At 56.9% G+C, this 19,778-nt stretch overlaps 1 protein-coding gene across 1 annotated transcript; it reads right to left on the bottom strand.

Annotated features, from left to right (window-relative positions):
* Positions 1-388: 388 nt before the first annotated feature.
* On the bottom strand, positions 389-15,650 carry NPC1L1 (NPC1 like intracellular cholesterol transporter 1). Its single transcript, XM_044417378.1, has 20 exons — positions 15,597-15,650; positions 14,895-14,946; positions 13,105-14,773; positions 12,617-12,717; positions 11,181-11,353; positions 10,351-10,479; positions 9,132-9,314; positions 8,778-8,892; positions 8,429-8,556; positions 8,140-8,277; positions 7,937-8,026; positions 6,633-6,823; positions 5,652-5,779; positions 5,328-5,457; positions 4,648-4,703; positions 4,238-4,388; positions 3,246-3,477; positions 2,280-2,393; positions 1,587-1,749; positions 389-891 (listed from the first exon to the last, which is right to left on the bottom strand). The coding sequence occupies exons 1-20, from the start codon at positions 15,648-15,650 to the stop codon at positions 719-721; spliced, it is 4,170 nt and encodes a 1,389-aa protein (XP_044273313.1). The 3' UTR covers positions 389-718.
* Between the last annotated feature and the right edge of the window lie 4,128 nt (positions 15,651-19,778).

A 19,778-nucleotide genomic window follows, 5' to 3' on the forward strand; every position in this document is an offset into this window, starting at 1 on the left:
GATTTGCTGTACTTCTAGCCCATTTTGTCCACAGAACTGAAGGCACACGTGGTGCCCAGGCAGCCCTGTGCCCAGTCTGGGCGAGGCGGCCACAGCCCGTGTTTCTGGCTGTTGCCCTGTGCCAGCTTCAGGCCCATGCAGAGCATCTCCAGGGCAAGAGAAGCCCGGGCCTTGCTTGTGGTGCACCTGCAGCTCGTTGGGGCAAGTGAGTGCAGGGCCGCATGTTCTGCGGTTGTGTACACAGCAGCTCTTCAGCTGCACAGGTTTGTCTGGGGCAGCACCAGCTTTGCTGAGCAAAGTTTCTGTGTTCTAGAAGCTTGCAGTTGGAAACTAAATTCATACTATGCTTAAGAGATACCACATATCTGTAGAGAAGACTCAGTGCTCTCAGCTATTATTTTATTTATTAGATTTATATCCTGCCCTTTCTCTTTTTTAAGTCACTCAAAGCGGCTCACAACATTCTCCTCCTCCTGCTCCCCATCTTACTCAGGCTGGTGGAAAGTGCGCCAGCACAGCCATGCCCCCCTCCCATCCCCTGGCCCTTCACTTCAGCTGACCCACGGACACTGGGGCACAGAACAGAGCCCAGCTCTGCTGCCGTGGCCCCCTTCCTCTCTGAGTCCGACGACACCAATTCCTGCCCAAGCGCTTAGTCCTGTTGGTGTGGAGGGATTTTGAAGTGCCACCTCTGCTTGGGAAGCTGCTGCCCAGCTCCTCAAGATTCCCCCTGCTTGGGTCTCTCTTGATCCTGGCACTGGCCACATCCTGCCCTTAGACTCTCTCCGTCTTCAAAAGCAGAGCTGTTGGTAAAGGTCAGGCTGCTCTCTTTCTGCTGCTGTGGCTGCTGCTTTGTCTGTGCTTGCACCCTGGACAGGCTGACGTCAGGCCCTGGGGACAAGAAGGTACTGGTTAGGGCTGGGCACTGGAAGTAAGCCTGCCTGCCCACTAATGGAAGCCTCCCTTGGGAGGACAGTTGCTGTCCAACTGCAAGTGCATCGCAATGACAGCACTGTGGACATGGTCATCTATTTAAAGCTCTCTGGGCAGTTCACAACAGCACACTGAAAATACAATTAAAATGCGTAATTTAAAAACATTCGCTGTTGCTGTGTTTCTTTACTGCATGTTTGGGGACAGAAGTTGGGTTAGGTTTGTTTTCAGTCTGTTTCAAGTCAAGGTGGCATCACATGTCAGACAGGTCAGCCTTACAAGTACTGCCTTCATTTCTTGAAAAGAGAAGCGGTGCCTTCCTGCCCTGTGTGCCTCTGTGGGAGAGAGGACAGGGCTGGATGTGCCCTGAGGGGCGAAGCAGAGCTGGTGTTGCACAGAAGAAGCAAAAAGCATGGCACATCCTGTGCTGCCAGGCCAGGTGGGCAGGTGAGAAGGGACCTGCTGCAGCAGGAGTGGCTCAAGCTAGTTTCCCTGCCCAGGTTTCTTCAGGAAATGAGTGCCCCTCCTGCCTCCAGGACGGGTGGCTTCCCCGGCCCAGTGCGCCCTCCGACAGCACGATGTTTTCATCCTGCATGGGGCGGAGATCAGGGGAGCGCACGCATCCAATACGGATTAACTGACGGCAAGCTTACCAAATACGCTGAGGATAGCCGGGAGGAAAACCAGGCCGTGCAGCGTCCCGAGGAGTGTGATGATGAGATTGAGGCGGAAGAAGAAGATCTGGATCAGCTGGGCCTTGGCAAAAGCCAGGACCACGATGCCGGGCAGGTTGGTCATGGTCACACCAGCAAACACCTGAAGGATGTAATAGGAAGAACCAGCATGGCCGAGATTAGTGGCGTGCGGGTGGGCACAGCTGGCTCGCAGGTCAGGGGAAACCTCTCTGGCTCTTCCAGTGTGATGCTCAGCTGCCCCTCAGCTGGATGCAAACAACCCCCAGGAGTGGAACCAGGGAAGGATGCAAAAAGGAGAACTGAGCTGATCTCATAGCAAATCAGCCTGTGGGAGAACGCCCCGCCTTCCCACCATGGCAACGCGGCCGCTGTAAGGCAAGAGCAAGGCTGGCCTCGGGAGCAGCGAGGCTGTCAGGATAATGTGGCCGGTTATGGCTGTGGAGCCGCAAGACCTGGGTCCGCTGCCAGGATGAAAGGCTGCGCTAGAGGCCTGGGCGCCCATCCTCCCAGCTGCTTGTTGGACAGAGCAGCCCGGTCCCAGAGCCCCAGCCGGGCTGGCTCTCCCTTCCCTTTCGGATCCCCAAAGCCCAGCCTGAAGCAAAATGCCAACATGCCCTGCCCCACGGCCTGCCCGGGCTGTGCCACACTCACCGCGCTCCCCATGTTGACGGTGGCTTCTCTGGCCCTTTCCAGTTTGCTGGGCCTGGTGCTGACAGCGAAGGAGCGGGTAATATGGGACACGAACTCCACTGAGATGCCCACCGCCTAGCAGGAAATGGGTCAGTCAACAAAGGCGATGCTCATCCCTCTCGGAGGTTATCGGCCATCTCTGCATCCATCCCTGTTACAGCAAGTGCCAGCGCTGCTGCGTGGCCACCCCACGTGCCCTGGCCATTGGCTGCCTTGTCCCAGCCACAACTGCACCAGTCATCAATTCGCAAAAGAGTCTGAGAAAGGGGAGGGAGTGTGCAGCAGGCACAGCTTTGCAGAAGGGGAGGAAAGCCCCCTCCTCCAGGGCCAACAAGCGTGGTAACAGCACTTCTCTAGAATTCTGCTCCCTGCTCTCTCTCTCTCTCCCCCGCTTTAAATGCAGTTTGTGGCCGTCACTGGGCACATGTGTTCGAAAGCGGTCGTGGCATACGCCTGCTTCCCTGGATCTTGGCACGCTCCACACTCCACACCACTGCTGCCCTGCAGCACCTCATCTTTCCAGTATTTCTATCCTGCATGTCTCTGAGCGTGAGGTGGAAAGAAAATCCCTAGCAAGCAATCCTGCCTCTATGCATGGAAAGCAAATATGTGGAAATGGTCTTGAATAAATTGTGTGTTTGAATATATAATGTAATTTCTTATTTATACAAATATGCCTAAATACATAACTTATTGCTGAGTTTGCAAATACTGGTGAATGAGAGAATTTCCTTCCACATGCCTAATCAAACAGAATCCTCAGCCCAGCTGAGCTGTGGACCAGGAATTACACGGGACTGATTCCCCAGCTGGAGCTCTGGGGACCCTCACCCCACCCGGGCACAGTCTGAAGCTGCTGCAATGCCCTCCGGCCCCTTGAAGCTCCGAGGAATTCCCCCCAGGCCCCAGACTCCAGGCCTGGCTTACGGTCACCAGGTTGATGAGCGAGACGGCGTTGTAGGAGATCCCCCACAGCGTCATAGCTCCCAGCGTGTCCACCACAATCATGATAATGGTGAGCAGGTTGATGAGGCCCGAGCGCAGGTCCATGCCCAGCAGGATGAAGCACACCAGGAAGGTGGGTACCAGGCAGATGGTCAAGCTGATGAAGCCAGCCATGGCGATGGTCAGGTACTGCTCGTAGAACACGTAGGTGATCCTGCGGAGAGGGCGCAGCAACCGATGGCTGGGAGTGAAGGCCCACACCTCGCTCCCACCTCCACTGTCCTCCAGTGATGCTCTGGATTCCCAGGAGACCTGCTGGCCCGGAGGACCAGCAAAATGGTGGCACAGTGCTCCACCAACAAAGGTCCCTCGGGAGCTTCTCCTCATTTCCATGGCCACTTGCTTTTTCACCTGCCTTTCCTTCTAGTCCAGGCAACTGCACTGGCGTGAGAGGGAACAAGAGGAATTCCTATCTCCCTGTTCACCGGTTCCCTGCTTGGCAAGCAGGCAGACAAATCAAGACGGGGAAGCAAAGGACAACAAGTAGCAGTTGGCCATAACACCAGTGAAAAAGGAGGGTACTTACTCAGGGAGCCTCACTCCAGGGCCCTCCACAATCCAGAGTCAGTTCTGGTTTTGTGCACAGTTTAATAGCACATAGAAGTTTCCCCTCTAGCATGGTTTTGTGGCATGGGAAGGTCCTGCCCTCTCGTATTTCTCCTGTCTTTGTGAGTGTATGGCATTCTCTTATTTGTGGCCAGAAAGTGAGGTTTACGGTGGTGTTCTTAAGAAAAAGGAACCAGTTTACTTTGCTCTGCTCCGTGTGGACCTCTGAAAAGGTTCTGGTGGGGCAGGGAAACTCCACCCCTGGCTTCATGCCAAAGAGAAGTTATTCTGGCTCAGCAGCCTCTTAAGGATTTCCTGTGTCGATATCAACACTGGGGAACCCACCCTGGCTCCTGCTGCTTTCTTACGTGTATGGGAAGACCCGGAAGCTGGGGTCGGTGCCAGGCACTTGCCGCATGCTCTCCGTGATGCTGGCTGCAAGCTCCCGTGCAGCCTTCAGCGCTGCTGTGTACTCCTGCGAGTTCTTCAGGGGCGTGTGGTAGGCCATGAACCGGGAAGCTATTGAGGCAAGAGGGTGTGATGGGCTGTGTCCAACTGCCTAGCAGGACACTGAGTGGGCATTGGCCCATCACTCCAGCCCATTTGCATCTGCTCCAGCCACTGCCATTCCACCTGGAGGACCCCCACATATCAAGCGACCCTCCCCCGCCACCCATGGACCCCTCCCCTGTGCTGGCTGCAAGAGACAACTGGCTGTGGACTGGGGAAGCCACCCTGCCAGTCTGTTCCCACCAGGAGGTACCCCAGCTCCACTCACCTGAGATCTGCCCGTCGGGAGCCAGCCGCACAGAGCTGTCATAGGCACCAAGGCCCCTGCACAGAGAGAAGGCAAGGAGAGTCTGCAGCGCCGAGCAACTTGGGCACACAACGGGCCTGGCAGAAATCTCTCCCAGCACGAGCCAAGCCAGCTTCGAATGAGAACGACTTGGGTGTGCGCCTGCCCAGAGTGGAGCTGGCCACGCTTGCAGCCCCCCACTGAGGGCAGGCCTCTATGTGGCTGCAGATGCGGCAGCACGAGCCAGTGACCGGGGAGGGGTTAAAAGAATTGCTGCCCAGCACTGGCGACTGGCCTGCTCATGTTGCTGCAGAGAGCGCACGACGAGCCCTCCGAGCCAGCATCCCAGCATGCGGAGGCTCCTGGTCCCCGCCCCGGGAGCAGAGGGCGGCTGCGTCCAGGTCAAGAAGAGAGGGGCTGCAGCTTCCATCCTTGGGGAAAACCTTCTTTTCCCAAGGATACAAGCTCACAGGCTTCACAGACTCGCCCATCTAGGCTTGTCGGAGCCAAACTGCCCTACTCACTGGACTGTTAATCTTTCGCAAAATGCTTGGTGGCGTGTGCTGCTGGATTTCAGGGCGCACCAGGCTTCCTGTCCAGCTGCACACGGTATCCACCATCACCACCTGGTGGCAGCACCCGTGCCTGCAGCGCCCACTCACCCTTTGGGGCACTTCAGGTTGGGCTTGTCGTGGAGAAACCAGGGCAGGTATTTGTTGAATTGTTGGACGTCCGGCCGGAGCGTCCCGCTTGTGAGGGGCATGCATCTCTTCAAGGAGCAGAGAAGGGAAGCTGCCCGGGCAGAGCAAGAAGCATGAGCAAAGCACCCCTTTGCAACCCCACAGGCCCCGGCCAGTGCTCAGCAGGAGCACAGTCCAGGCCCCTGCAGCTCCGCCCCAGCCCCAGCCCATTTCCTGGGCTGCGCTTTTCCCTGCCCAGGCTTGGCACACGCAGGTGCATCCCCCTCCTGGCACGCAGTTACTCACGGCTGGTGGAGGGACAGAACTGGCCCTGCTGCGGGCCAAAGGGGTGCATGCGGCAGCAGCTGGAAAAGGGGCTCAGCCAGTCGATGAAGTCATCCACCCAGGAGTTGGAGGGGATGGCCAGGAAGGACCTGGAAAGGCAAGGAGAAGCCGAGGTCAGCCCCATGAGTCCACCACCCCTTCAAAGAGGTCTCGCTGGGGCTTTGGGCAGCGATGTCTTTCAATGAGGTGCACAAGGCGGTGAGCCTCTCCTTGGCCCGTGTGCTGTGCTGGGAGCCACGACGAGTGCAGCACGGAGTCCAGGCTCCCGCAGAGGCTGCCTGGAAGGTCTCTTGGTGCAGAGCGGAACTGCTGCCACTGCTGGAGCACCCCATCCCTGCCGGTCTCGGGTCAGCCTGAGGCCCCTTCGAGGGCACTGAGCAGCAGAGCCAAGCTGCACGGATGGCCCCTGCCTGGTGGGACTAGGCCCTGCTTGGCGACCCAGCTTCTCTGCAGGCTCTGCAGTGGAGGGGGGGTGCCGAGGGAGCTGCCCCACACAGCCACGATCTGCCCCTTGTGGGCTGCCAGGGCATCTTGAAAGGGTGGCGGAGGGCACACACCCAGCTTTGCTGCCCTTTCCTTGTGGGTTCCGAGTTGCTCCCTGTGGCTTTGACCATCAGAGGAAGGGTTGCCAGGTGCGTTCATCCCATTGTTGAACCAGTGATGGACAGAAAGTAGGTCTGCAGCTGCTCTGGACTTCGGCCCAAACATCTGGGACCACTGGCCGTGCTGCTGCAGTTCTGGGAGCCGGAGTCCAAACAGCCGTGAACCAGCCTCTTGCATGCCGCGCTGCCTGGCAGGGCAGGGAAGAGCTGCGGCTGGTCTGCAGGCTTCGAGACGTGCACCCCAGACAAAAAGGGAGGGAGTGGCAGCCCCTTGGTCCTTGAGGAGGAAGCCGAAAGCTTTTGCTGCAGGGCAGCTTCACAGGCTGGTTGGGTGACTTACTCCTTCGGGAACTTTGTGGCATGCTGGATCTTCTGCGTCATGGAGTCATTATTGCAACCCGAGCTGGAGCAGACACCGTTCATTCCAGGCACTGTAGAGAAGTTGTAGCCCCCGGTGGTGACAAAGAAGGTTGGGGCGCCCACCATGAAATATTGGTTCAGGTACTGGAAGTACTGCAGCAAGTAGGAGTCCTGGAATGGCAGGGGAGGCAGCATGACCACCGCCCTCGGTGCCTGAACCGCCCTTTGCCTCTGGGACACTGGAGGGCAGCCCCACAGATAAGCTGCATCCCCCTCTCCCTCCACTGCACTGCACTGCACTGCCCTGCTCAGCTGAATGCCGTTCATTCCTCCACTGGCCACTCTGCTGAGCCTTTCCCTCGGCCTGCCGTGAGAGGGGCCGGAAGGGCTTTGTGCTCCCAGTGCCTCATTCATGCCAAGGCCAGAGTGGTACGGTGGTGATGAGCACCAGGATGGGACTCTGTGGTCTGGGTCCCAGTCCCCGCTCAGCCACAGTACCAACTGGGTGACCTTGGGCCAGCCACAGACTCTCAGCCCGCCCACCTCACAGGGTCTTGTGGGGTAAGATGGAGAGCAGCAAGAGGAGAACGATGAAACTTCGAGTTTGCTATAAGAAAAAAGCAGGACATAAATCTAACAAATCCAATCTTGAAAGAGAGTGCAGTCCAGCAAGAAGCTCAAGGCATCTCTGGCCTTGCAGCACAAATTAGGGCTTGCTTAATTGGCTGCCCCTTAATTGGCTTGCACCTTTATGCTTGGGAGCCTCTCCCCACCAGGAGCCACAATTCTCTTTTGTGCAATGGCTTTCAATATCGGATGACTCCAGCTGAAGGCCTCTTCCAGCTCTAAGTGCTTGGCCCCCTTGGATTTAGAAGTGCAGCTGAGGGCCGTGTAGAGTGGCTAACGGCAGCCACAGCGGGCCTGGGCATGGCTGTGAAGCAGGCGGCAGGGCTACTTTGAGCAGCACTGCGCTACAAGCTTCAGCTCCCCCTGACATGACCCACAACCAGGAATTCTGGAAATTGGAATACAAAACATCGAGAGGGCCTGGTGTGAGGGTTTAAATAGCTCTCATTAACTCAGAAGTAGCCAGGCAAGGTATATTTGCTTAAAATATGCTCCTAAGTCCAAGGAAATTGAGAATAAGATGTTTGCAGTAGCTGAAAACATCAGCAGGTGCCTGTGAACAGGTTAAGAAGAGGAAAAGAGGGTGGGTGAAGAGAGGTGCGTAGCTGGGCTTCCCTCCTCAGTGGAGGGGGCTGGGAGGAGGCAGGCGTCGCTCACCTCGGGCATGGACAGCTCCTGCTCCAGCCCCACCTCCACGTTGAACACCAGGAAGATGCTGGCACAGAACAGGGCGGTGAAGAGCAGCACCTGCGGGGGCAGCGGGGGAGAGCGGACATCGCACAGGAGCCCCCAGTGCACGTGGCGCTCTCTGCTCAACGGGCAGGACTCAGACCCTCCCCTGGACACCCCAATGCACTCACCACCAGGGTCCGGGTGACGCTGTGCAGCAGGACAGGGGCGTAGCAGCGCTCCATGAAGGCGCAGAGGAGCCCCGGGTGCCGCTCCCCCCGGTCCCTTCCCTCGAGGCGGAGGCAGCAGCACAGGTCGGGGCGGGAGGCCTGGGGGTGCAGACAAAGTGGGGTCAGCGGAAGCACGCCTGAGGCACAGAGACGGGTGGGGCACTGTCCACGGCATGCAGCTCAGGACGGGCCTGGCGCTGCTGGCCGGCAGCAGGGACACAATTCCCCCCAGAGCATCTTCCCCCCTGACCTGCTGCCTGCGGGCATCCAGAGAGACCAGCGCCACGAACATGGAGAGCTGCAGCAGGAAGTCAAAGAGCACCGCCAGGGCCGCGCTGAGGGCGAAGGTGCGAATGGCAGGCATCGGGGTCAGGGCACCTGTGTGGGACCAAACAGGCTCTCTGGCTCTCTCCACGCACCACGATCTGCACCGCGTTCCTTCCCCCAGCCTTCTCCTCAGCCTGCTCCAGCTCCTCCTTCCCATTCCCCTGCCCCACCGCCCCAGCCCTGCCACCCCCAGCCGAATTGGGGGGCACTCTGGCTGCCACCTGCCAGCAGGGTTTGCACCCAGCTGTGGCACTGAGGACGGAATCGCTCACCCAGGAAGAAGCAGACAACTTCGGAGAGGCTGCAGAGGAGCATGCTGGGGCCGACCTCGCCCAAGACTCTCCCAATATGCCGTTCTATGGCTTCCCCAGGCTTTGGCTCCAATCGCTGCAATGAGAGGCGATGGCCGGGCTGAAGAGGAGGGTCTCACATGGAGCAGCAGCAAGGCTGGCCCAGGCCCGGCTGGTCCTCAGGAGGACCAGCGCCATCCCAAGGCCCTGGCCATGCCGCATGCCAGCCCAGGCTTCCAGTTCCCCAGGTGCCCTCCCCTTGCTCCTGCCCTTACTCTGGGGAAAAGACCCCCCAGTGTACACAAATGCCCCGGTCTCCAGAGACATGCCCCATACCTGGAGCTCCAGCACAAAAATAAAGATGTTGTCAGCACCAACTGCCAGCACAAGAAAAGGAACGACCTCGAGAATGATGAGGGAGGAGGGCAGCCCCACGAAGGAGCAGAAGCCCAGGGAGGACACGACCGCCCCCATCACGACAAGGATTCCGCCCAGGCCCAGCGTCACCTTGGAGTCCACCTGGACAGGAGCAGCAGGTCAGTCAAGGCAGCCCGGCTGGGAGCCCACAAAAGCATTGGCGGGCTGGAAGGGATCTTCGCATGGAAAGGCCAGTTCTGGACCCACGGAGGCAACCCACTTGGGCTGAGGGGAGATGCCCCTGCATGTCTCCTACTTTGTGCCCATGACCCACCCCTAGATCCCCATCCAGGTTAAGGGGTTCCTTTCCCCTTAAGTGCAAGAACAACAGAGGGAGGGGGGGTCATCAAGATCATAAGGGGACTGGAGAGGGGGTTGCATTTCTTGACCTTGGGGTGGGTGCTTTGGACATTTCTTCCTGCTTGGGGGATTTGGAGGTTTGCTTTTGAAATGGGCAGCTTTCCCTAGGGATCCGCACAGTATCCTCTGCTGGAAAACATTCCAGCTGGCCCTTTGCAGACGCCGACTCTTTGTGCACAATCGCAGAACCAGGGAAGAGCCGAGTCAGAAGGGCCATTGGGACCAGTCCCCTGCTCGGCAAAGGACTCCAAGTTAAGGCATCCCTCTCAGATGGCCATCCAACTACATCGTGAATGCCCCCAGAGTGGGAAAGGCCAGGACTGCCCTGGGCCCTTGGCTCCACGGCTGGGCTGCTCTAAGAGCCCAGGCGCTTTTCCTGGGGTCCTGATCTGGCACTCTGTAATCATGCCGCCCAGCTTTAGATTATGCCCCAGCTGTGCTGCTGCTGCTGAGCTCCCTCCTCAACTGGCAGCAGCGGAGAAAATAGTCTTGCCGGTGATCGCTGGGAAACGGGAGAGGTGCTCCCCTCAGAGAGCAAGAGTCTCGGCGATTGGGTGGTATAAGAAAAGAAGTAAGTAAATGAATAGCTGCACAGCAAGTGCACAGTCACAGTGGACATTCAGACTGCCTCTTCCCCAGGGGCTAAGGAACATGTGTGGCGGGTGCTCCAGGCCCAAAAGGTTGTGCTCTTCAGCCACCAGACAGCCCAGAGGGGCAGGGAGGCTTCTCGCTATACAGAGGGGTGCCCTTCCCTTTGCTGTGAGGAAGCCTCTCGTACCAGGACATGCCTGCAGCTGGTGTAGTTGCCTAAGGCCATGGTGATGTATATGAAGATCACCAGGTAGCTGAGGACAAAGATGTTGATGTCTTCCCAGGTTGTGCGGTTAATTTCATCTTCCATGGAGCGCTGCAGCCATGTGGCAGGAGAAAGCAAGAGAGGACAGCAGGTTAAAAAACTGGCCACTCGGCATTAGGGTTCCTTTTGTAACACATGCTAGAGCAATTTATAATAAAGATGGAAGTGCTAATCACAGTGAAACAGCTCCAAGAAACATCACAGAACAGCAACATTATATGCACAGTAAGACAACCAAAGTTTATAAAGCGTTAAAGGCATACTATAAAAGCTGGGGAGAAAAGGTAAGATGGACTGGAGGCTAAAATCTATCTATTTATTTATGCATCTATTCATTACATTTCTATCTGTATTCTATTTCTCTTTCAGGAGGACTTTGATGAATAGAGGTTCCGGGCTTCCAACGTGGCGCCCTTTGGCACCACTGACCACATACCCCTCTTGGCACCTACGTATGTCTTGAGAGGACTGTGACTGTTCTTTCCCCTGGGAGATCCTGCTGTCAAATGAAGTGCTTCTCTCCAGCACCATCATTATTCAGTACAAAGAGCGGCTTTGTATTCTGGGGCTCAGACCCCACTTCTGCCTCGGACTGAGGCTTGGGACTCGGGACTCATCTGTCAGCCTCAGTAATGTGCCTTCTGGCCATGTCCACCCTGGAAGCCCTTTTCTGCAAGAGCAGAAGAGCACCATTCTACCCCTTCTTGCCACTGCATGTTCCCAAGCAGCTCTGAGAGGACCTGCACTCATACCTCAGCCATATAAGCAATGGTGTAGTTCTCAGCATGCTCCTGCTGGAATTCTTGTAGGATCTTCAGGAATTGCTCCTCCCACAACTTCACAAAATCAGAACGGTTGTCACTGGAGGGGAAGTTGTTCAGGGAGAAGGTCAGGATGAGGGCTTGCGATTCTGAGTACTCCACCCCTGTTGGGCAGAGAGAAAGTTGCTAAGAAGTGGGTGAACACAGCCTGGGGAATGCAGTCGGATTGCAGCAGCCCCTTCCACAGGCCTCCTCTTACGGGACTGCAACCCCCACGTGCCCGGCCCAGATGGGGAAGCTTCCCTGTGACCTGCCTCCGGGCCAGAGGGGGGCCAGGTGTGGGGAGCAGGATGCCTCAGCCAGGACAAGCAGTCTCCTGGGCAGCATCCCTGTGTCTTGCACATCTGATCCCACTCCTTGCCCAGTCTTGTTGGATGACAAGAAGCCAGAAGGCTGTTCAGGAGGAGCTCACAAAGGGGCTCCAAGGAGGGGAATCTCCTGCTTGTGGCTTTGCCCAGGAAGAGGATGTGAGGGCAGCAACCACAGCTGCCATATGGAACTCGGCCCTTGGGCCTTAGCACACAACTAAGTGCCGCGATCATGAAGCCCACACAAGGAGCAAAGTCTCTGCCGGCAACTGCAAGCTGGCAGCATCACTCAGACTGAGCCCTTGCTTGCTGCTTTGGGGAACCTGCCTCCTACCAGTCCAAAACTTGTTGGGGGCTCCCTACAGGAAAGGTTTTGACACAGAGTATGTACATTGGTGTGTTGAGCAGGACCACCGACTCCCATCAAGGCTAAGTTCATTGTCAGTGAGTCACGTGTCATCCTGGACTAGAATATTTAAAGCCTTTTTGTATTCCAATCCCTGGGTGGATAATCATGGGAGCAGAGGCGCCTTCATCGACGTGATGGCAGGTGAACTCAGAATGGGGACCAAGAGGCGGGTTTGGGCAATGAGGTGCTAGGGACACTCTGAACCTTAGAATCATAGGTCAGAAGAGGCTGAAGGGGGCAGAGGGCTATCAGGCCCAACCCCCAACAGTGCAGGAGCCCCAGTTAAGTGACTGCTCTCAGAGGCTGCCCAGCTGCCTCTTCGAGTCCCTCCGGTGTGGGAGAGCCCTCCACCTCCCTAAGTAAACCATTCCATGCTGTACTGCTCCCCCAGTCAGGAAGCTCTTCCTGATGTTCAGCCAAGAACCAGCTTCCTGCAACTTGAGCCTGTCATTCCTTGTCCTGCACTCCAAGAATGCCCCTTTCTATAGCAGGGCCAGTGGACGGCATACCCACCCGCCTATTCCTCTCTACAATTCTGCTTTCTGCAGCTGCCCCATCACTCTGCTGAGCAGACAGACCGGACCTGGAAGCAAGATGGAAGGGACTGCGACAGCTGGCAGGACACTGCCACTTTTGGATGCGCTTCCTACCTGGGTAGCCCCCAACAGCCAGGAAGGGGAACACTGGTGCTCCATAGTCAGACATGCAGCTCAGCTTCAGCTCTGTGATGTCTTGGAAAGAGGCTGGTGAGCTGAGAGAAACAATCACACCATGAAGCACGTGGGTGGGGGAAAGTGCCCCCCATGCCCCTTCCTCCTGGGAATGCCAGAGGCCCCTCTGCAGCTCCTCTTGCTCAGGGGCTGCTGGGCAGACCAGAGTGGCTCTCTGGTGCTATGGGGCCTTCCTCAGGCCTTGGGTATGCGAACCAGGAGCTTCTGCCCACACTCAGCCACTGAGCTCCGGAGCTGCCAGCGAGCCACTGCCACAGCGTCCCTCCCTCTGCCCCGCCACGGGCTGCCCGGCGAGTAGCACTGAGAGGGAGCAAGCGGCGGGAGAAGAGGCCCTCCATCAAGCCCCAAAGCCAGCAGGGCAAAGAGCCCCACCTCAGAACCAAAGCAGCCCCCACGCAGGCACTCACTTGGCGCAGTAGAGGAAGTGGTCCCTCCAGTCCACAGAGCCGTTCTTTCCCTGGAGTGTCTGATTGGCCGTCAGCATCAGGTGAGTGAGGTTGTTCTGGAAGTACTGCAGTGCACTGTTCACGCAGCAGTCTGAGAGGCCGGGATCCTGGGGGCTCAGGGGTGCGTAGCAGACGTCTGTCAGGGAGACCATCCTTTTGTGCTTTTCGGACCAGGCCATGATGCTTTGCAGCCTGGTCTGCAGGTCCAGCAGGTCCAGCAGCACCTCGAGAGAGAGGACCCCGCCGAAGATCTTCCTGCCCAGGAGGAGAGAGTCGTATGTGTAGCTGGAACGGTTCTTGGCTGTCAGGATGACCTGATTGGTCCTAAAGAAGGGCCCAAAGTGCTGCTCATAGAAGGCTTTCTCCTGGCGGGCCAGGCTGTCTGGGGAGGACCAGAGCTCCACGGGGTCCGTGGTAAGCTGGATGAAGACCAGTCCGCTGGAGAGCCCTGCCACCACCACCACCGAGGCGGCAATGACCATGAATGGGTGGGAGGCCACCAGTGTGCCCCAGCTGCAAAATGTCCTGGCCAGGAAGCCCTGGGTCGCCTGGCTCACCCTCTGGAAGGCAGTGGGACTCTTCGGGCACTGCTCCGACGGCTTCTCAGGCAAGGAACAGCGTCGCCACAGTAGGAAGGACACCACCAGCAGCAGCAGAAGGCAGACGACAAGGCAGCACACAAACACGATCCCGTCCATGTCCCCCACCTTGAAGGTCTGGGATGCAGGAGGGGGGCCCAGGATGGCAGGGCAAGACTGGGGACAGTCCTGGCAGGTGCACCGCTCCGCTGTCCCGTTCTGCACGGCCTCGCTGCACTTCCAGGCTGTGCCATTGAGTGGCATGATGCCATTCCCAACCACAGTGCTGCCATCCGGCACCAGCCGAAACTCGATGGCCAGGGGAGCCAGCCCATTGTGAGAATCCCCCTGGAAGTCCAGCCAACGCTGCGTGTTGCACAAGGTGTGCCCGTACTTGCCGCACATGGTTTCAATGGCATAGCCCCCGGTGGCCGGCAGCCTGACGGACTTGCAGGAGTTGAAGGAGGCGTCTGCAAAGTGCTGGTTGTAGAAACACTGGTACTCCAGGACACCCAGCAGCTGGCTGCCCTGGACAGTGCGGTTGAAATAGCGAGTGACGTTGGTGAAGGTGCTCTGGTTTGGGCTACAGATGTTCTGGCAGTAGATGTTGGCGAAGTTCTCCGAGCAGGCCGGGCAGCGTGACAGCAGCACTTGGGACATCGCCAAGCTGTCTTGCAGGAACTGCAGCTGGGTCTCCGAGCAGCAGGCGTAGGTGGCCGTGTCCCCCGTGTACAGCATTGGGCAGACAGCCTTCAGGCGGCTGAGGTGCGAGCCGGAGAGCAGCCGGGCCGGGGTGTTGGACAAGCAGGGCACTTTGGCCAGGATGAGGCTGCTGTTGATTTCTGGGTTCCTGCCGCAGTCCCCGTAGAAGGAGCAGTATCCTGGCCGATGAATCTCTGTCAGGGCAACAGCCTTGGTTCCACAGAATCCAAGGGAAGAAAGAGAGTGGATCAGCGGCCAAACAGGTTGCGAGGGGTCGGGGGGCCACAGCACTGGCACATCCCCAACCCTTTGCACTGCAGCCAAGGCGCTCCTTCCAGGTGTGAAGGGATCTGCATGGGCGGCAGGGAATTACTCATTACTCAGGGCCCTTGTGCTTCCAAAAGTCTGGCAAGTGCTTCTGCCATCTGGACTGGCTGAAACACTGGAGCAGCTGTCCAGAGCTTGCCTCACCTTCTGAACAGGAGGGCAGAACTGGGGAGGGAGCACTGTATGCGCCCAGGACCTGTGTCCTGACAGGAGAGGCCACAACCCCTGGGGGACCCTGGGACCGTCCAGATGTGTTGGACCGTAACTCCTCTAATTCTGAGTCAACGGCCAAACTGAATGGCAACTGTGGAAGCCCACTGCATCTGGGGAGCCCCAGTTCCAGGACCCAACTTGAGCTGTACTGGCTGCCTATTTGGTTTTAACTTCCAGAACCTCGCACAACCTCAGAATCTGCCTCCCCCTGTAAGGAACCTGCTCACCAACAGAGATCTAGTCAAGGGACCTGTTTGTGTCCTCTTTGCAATGCGTTTGGATGGAATTGGGCTTGACTTTGGGGCCACAGCCATCAGGCTGCTTAAGCCGTGATTCTGTCTGCCCAGATGTAGGTGGCGAAGACGGCACTTGCCTGCTTGTACTGGGCAGAAGCCAAACACAGCTTTGATCCATTCCTGGAAGCCTTTGGTCTTGCCCTGAATAGCTTGTCTTGCCAGTTGGAAGCATCCTAGGTGGACCTACGGACTGGAGCTTTCCAAGGACAGTGAGGAAGGGCCTTGGAGGAAGTCAGCGCCAGCTTGATGGCTGTGGGTTTTTGGAGCAGGTGCAGCTTTCCACCCCACCCCGTCCCACCAGAACACCCTCCACCCCAGCAGCGCTTGCTCTACTTACCAGGTCCGGCTTGGCACTGACCAGCCACAGGGTGAGGAGGACGGTGTTCAGCATCCTGGCAGCTCTGAGGCACAGGGAGTCAGTGCCTGAGAGAAAGGCTGTGCTAGAGCCAGCTGGGGCAAGAGTACTTCCCCACTCCTCCCAGGAATCCTGGCCTGACTGCCAGGAAGCCAATCAGGCCACACCAGGGCTGTAAAATCCCAGGTATTATTAACCCAGGCAGAGTTGGGGTTCTCCCCGAGGTCCCGGGGTAGCTCTTCCCAAATGTGAGAAGTTGTCTCTCCCCCAGCAGGCTGAGCCACCTGGCCACGACTTCTGTGCCCCAGCCCCTCTCCGGGCTGCAGCTAGACGTGCAAGCTGCCTTACCAGAGCACCAGGCAGGGCCGGGGCTCTTGACCAACTGCCCCCCTCCCCAAGTGCCGTGCCAACAGCAGCACCTTTCAGCAGTGAGCCTGTTTGAGGGCTGCCACATGGTCATGGCCGCTTCTCCCTTTATTCGCTGCCCTCAGACTTCCCAGCTCCATGTCTGAAAGAATCGGGCTCTGCTCTTTACTTCTTGGGGGTCACACTGTATGGGCCCAGTCACCGCTACACACAAGAAGCGCCTCCAGAACCATGAGGGCCAGATGGGGCCACACGAGGCGGCCAGACCCGTGTCCTCGGCCACCAAAGCAGCCTTCCTGCGACAGCAACCTGGACAGGTGGCCGTCCAGGCTCTGAACCCCCACTGGAGGAGAGCCCATCCCCTCCCAAGGGCACATGTGCCATCCAGAAGAGCAGACCGAACCTGTCCTTTGTGATCTGGACTCATCCGCACAGGACCCATGTCCTCTGGCCCTGTTACTGCGGTGGCAGCCCAGCCCTCCCCACTCGAGGCTAAACATTCCTGACTCCTTCCACTATTTCTCAGGGTCTCTAGGGACCCTCACCATTTGGGTGCCCCTCCTTTGGACATGCTTTTCCGGCACCCCTCCTAAACTGTGGTGCCTTCTTTCCAGCGACGACCCAGCAACCATGACCACGCACCTGCTCCGTGTCCTCCTTTGACACAGGCTGGAACTGTGTTGGCCAGCCTGCCTGGGCCCGCTTGGGACGTGCGTGTCGGGACCCAAGAAGGGAGGACAGCCACAAGGCAGTCCAGAAGGCAATCAAGACAACAAGCAGAGGAATTACCCACCGATGAACTGATTTTAAAAAAGATTTTGGACTGTGCGGAAATGGATAGATTGACTTTATCACTGAAGGAGAAAGAAGATACTGAATTCTATAAAACTTGGGACTCTTTTTATTATTGGCTAGAGAAACCTGGTTTAGATTTAAATATGTTTTAAGTGATCATAAATGGATTTAAATATGATTATGGAATGTTAAAAAATGAGTGGGGGGCTGACCCAGTACATCTGATGTATTTGATGATTGATGTTTTTAGTGTTAGTTTAAAATGTTAATAAAAACTTATTCCAAAAAAAAAAAAGAAAAGACAACAAGCAGCAGGACAGGTGAGGAGGGCACTTCCCTCCTTGATTTGCACCAGGCCTGACCAGTCCAGAGGCTGTTCTTCCAGCCAAACGCAGTGGCCAGCGCTGTGCTGCTCAACCACCATTCTGGCCTGGAGGCTAAGGCAGGTAAGTCCCTTCCCAACAGCCAGAGCCCCCTGCGGGGCAGCAGAGAGCAGAAGTGTGCATTTTTGCACACCGCTTTAGAAGCAGGAGGCCAACAGCCCGACAGCGATCATCTCATCCAGTTATGGGTGGCTGGCCCTTGCCTAGCTGAAACTGTCTAAATCTTTCCTTTTCTGCTACACCTAAAGCACCACTGGGATTATTTTTGCTTCCATTTGCATTGGTTTTGATTTACTAACTTTTTAAAATTCTTATTATGTTAATCTTTTGTATTTTAATTGCATTATTTTATTTATATTACCTATTGATAATTTTATTGTGATGGATGCCCCGAGAGTGATGCTAATGGGGGGGGGGGCTTTAAATGAATTTAATAAACAAACATGCCAGTAAATAAATAATAAATTGGCACTGCCCCTTTGCAAAAGGACTGCAGGAATCTGGCCCCAGGGTCTACTGCTGGACCCCTGGAGGAGCAGGCACAGCCTCTCTGGAGACTTGTCGCCCCACTGTTCCCACAAGAGACCCTTCCCTGGGTTCAGGCCTGCTCTCACAAGCACAGACCCCTTTGAACTGGGGGCCAGGCCTCAATCCTGGGCGGGGGCAGCACTGCTGCATGTGGGGACCCTCCAGCCAGAGGGTCCTTAAGCACTGCCAGCTTTTAAAGCACGGAAACAGCACCAGACTGAGAGGCCTTTTGGGGAAGTCAAGATGGCACAAAGCTAGCACTCTGCCCCCAGGCCAGGCTCATTGCTGTGCCCTGCAGGGGGGCTGAGGGTGCCAAAACGGAGCACGAGGAAGTGGAGGGCGTGCAGAGTGCAGACAGCACTGGCGAGCTCGGGAAAGCTTGCTGAGCTGCCTGAATAGAGCTGGGACCAGTGGGCAATGTGTGTGTGGGAGGAGGACCTGGGGGCTGGTCCTGGATGGAAGGATGGACGGAGTGGCAGGCAGTGGCCCCTGTGTACTGGGAGGGTAGGATAAGCGTTTGTGGGGCTGGGGGGAAACCTAAATAGGAGAGAGGTGTGTGGGCCACTGCTTTCAGCGGGGACCTCAGCCCTGCCTTGTGGCCAAACTTTTGGGAAAGGGACTTGTCGTTTATTCTCACTACTTTGCCTCCCTGTGAAATGGGGCGGGGGGGGGGGAGGAATCTGGGTGACAGGTGGGAAACCACACACCCATGCGCACAAGGCATAGAAGGGGGAAGGCAGAGAGAACCCCTGGGAGGGCTGCTGACAGCCCCCTCCACAACCAGTTGTCTGGGCAGCCTGTCGCAACCCCAGCAGCCTTCCAGGCGGGAGGACATGTTCACAGCCACTGCTCAGCACAGCAGGCCCTGCGAGGTGAGGGGCCCGCCAGCTGGCACCCTCCTTCCCGGCCAGCAACCCTTGTCCTGGGACCCTGCACGGCCAGACAGCAGGTGCATTCCGGGGACAGTCCAGGCAGCAGCACCAAGCCCTCCCAGAGAAGTTGTGGGGTGAGCAGAACCCTTTCCCCTCCAAGAACACATGGGCAGCAGCCAGCAGTGTGCACAACCCTTTACACAGTGCAAAGGAGAGCCCTGCCCCAAGCAGCGTACAGTAGAAGGTGCAGTGCAGGGCGATGCCCGGGGGAGGAGGAGAGGGTCCTGCACGTCACCCACAGCTTGGCTCAGCGGCCTGGGGTCCTGGCCTTGCCAGGAGGGGGCTGCAAGAGTGGAGGGGCACACTCCCACGGGCCCAGGCTCAGGGCAGGAGCCGGAGCGAGAGCCACTGGGCCAGGCGGGGACAACGGAGCAAAGCTCATGGACGTCATGAGAAAAAGAGCAGTGTGATAAGGAGAGACACAAGGCCACGGAAGGAGCTCTGAAATCCAAGAACAACAAGCCTTGTCATTACTTATCCTACAGCGATGGGTGTTTAGATTCAGGACGAGAAGAAATGCACCTGCATTCTTATTAGGACAAAAGCACTTTGTGTTATCTTTGTTCATTAAACAGTTGCAGTTGCTCTTTGTTCAGGGACTTTTGTGCCTGAGCTTGAGTTATTATAGACAACTCTCCATCAAAAAGTGTAATAAACAAAAACATAAACTTCAGCATGATACATTAGGCATTTTCCATGTTTCCTCAAGTCCTAGAATGCCAAAAATTATGGCTATTAAGGGCCATGCATTCAGGCACTCTGGACATGGTCTGATAGCTATTGCTGTGTTCTGCTCTGGCTTGCTTAGGATCAGCTCTTCCTATTGCAGCAGTCAGGCGAGGTGCTGTCGGGATGGCCCCAGGCAGACCCAGCCCTTCTCGGGCAGCCCTCATTACCCCCTGCCTGCTGGCCTCCGGCTGTGAGGAGGCAGACCATGGGAAGTGCCGGTGCTGCAGTGCTGGGGCCCCCTGGGGTCGGGGAAGTGGAGGATCGTTTATTTCTCTATTAAAGTTCATTGGTTCCCCACATTTCTACCAATGAAAAGGCACTGCAGACATCACGCAATCAAACTTCACTGAAGCAATAAACTCAAGTAGATTAAGACAATTAACAACAAGGCAACAGAATACTGTGATCCAACCTAACTTGAAAGGTCAAAT

The sequence above is a fragment of the Varanus komodoensis genome, unplaced genomic scaffold, assembly GCF_004798865.1.
Source record: "Varanus komodoensis strain SLA01 unplaced genomic scaffold, ASM479886v1 scaffold88, whole genome shotgun sequence".
NCBI lineage: Eukaryota > Metazoa > Chordata > Lepidosauria > Squamata > Varanidae > Varanus > Varanus komodoensis.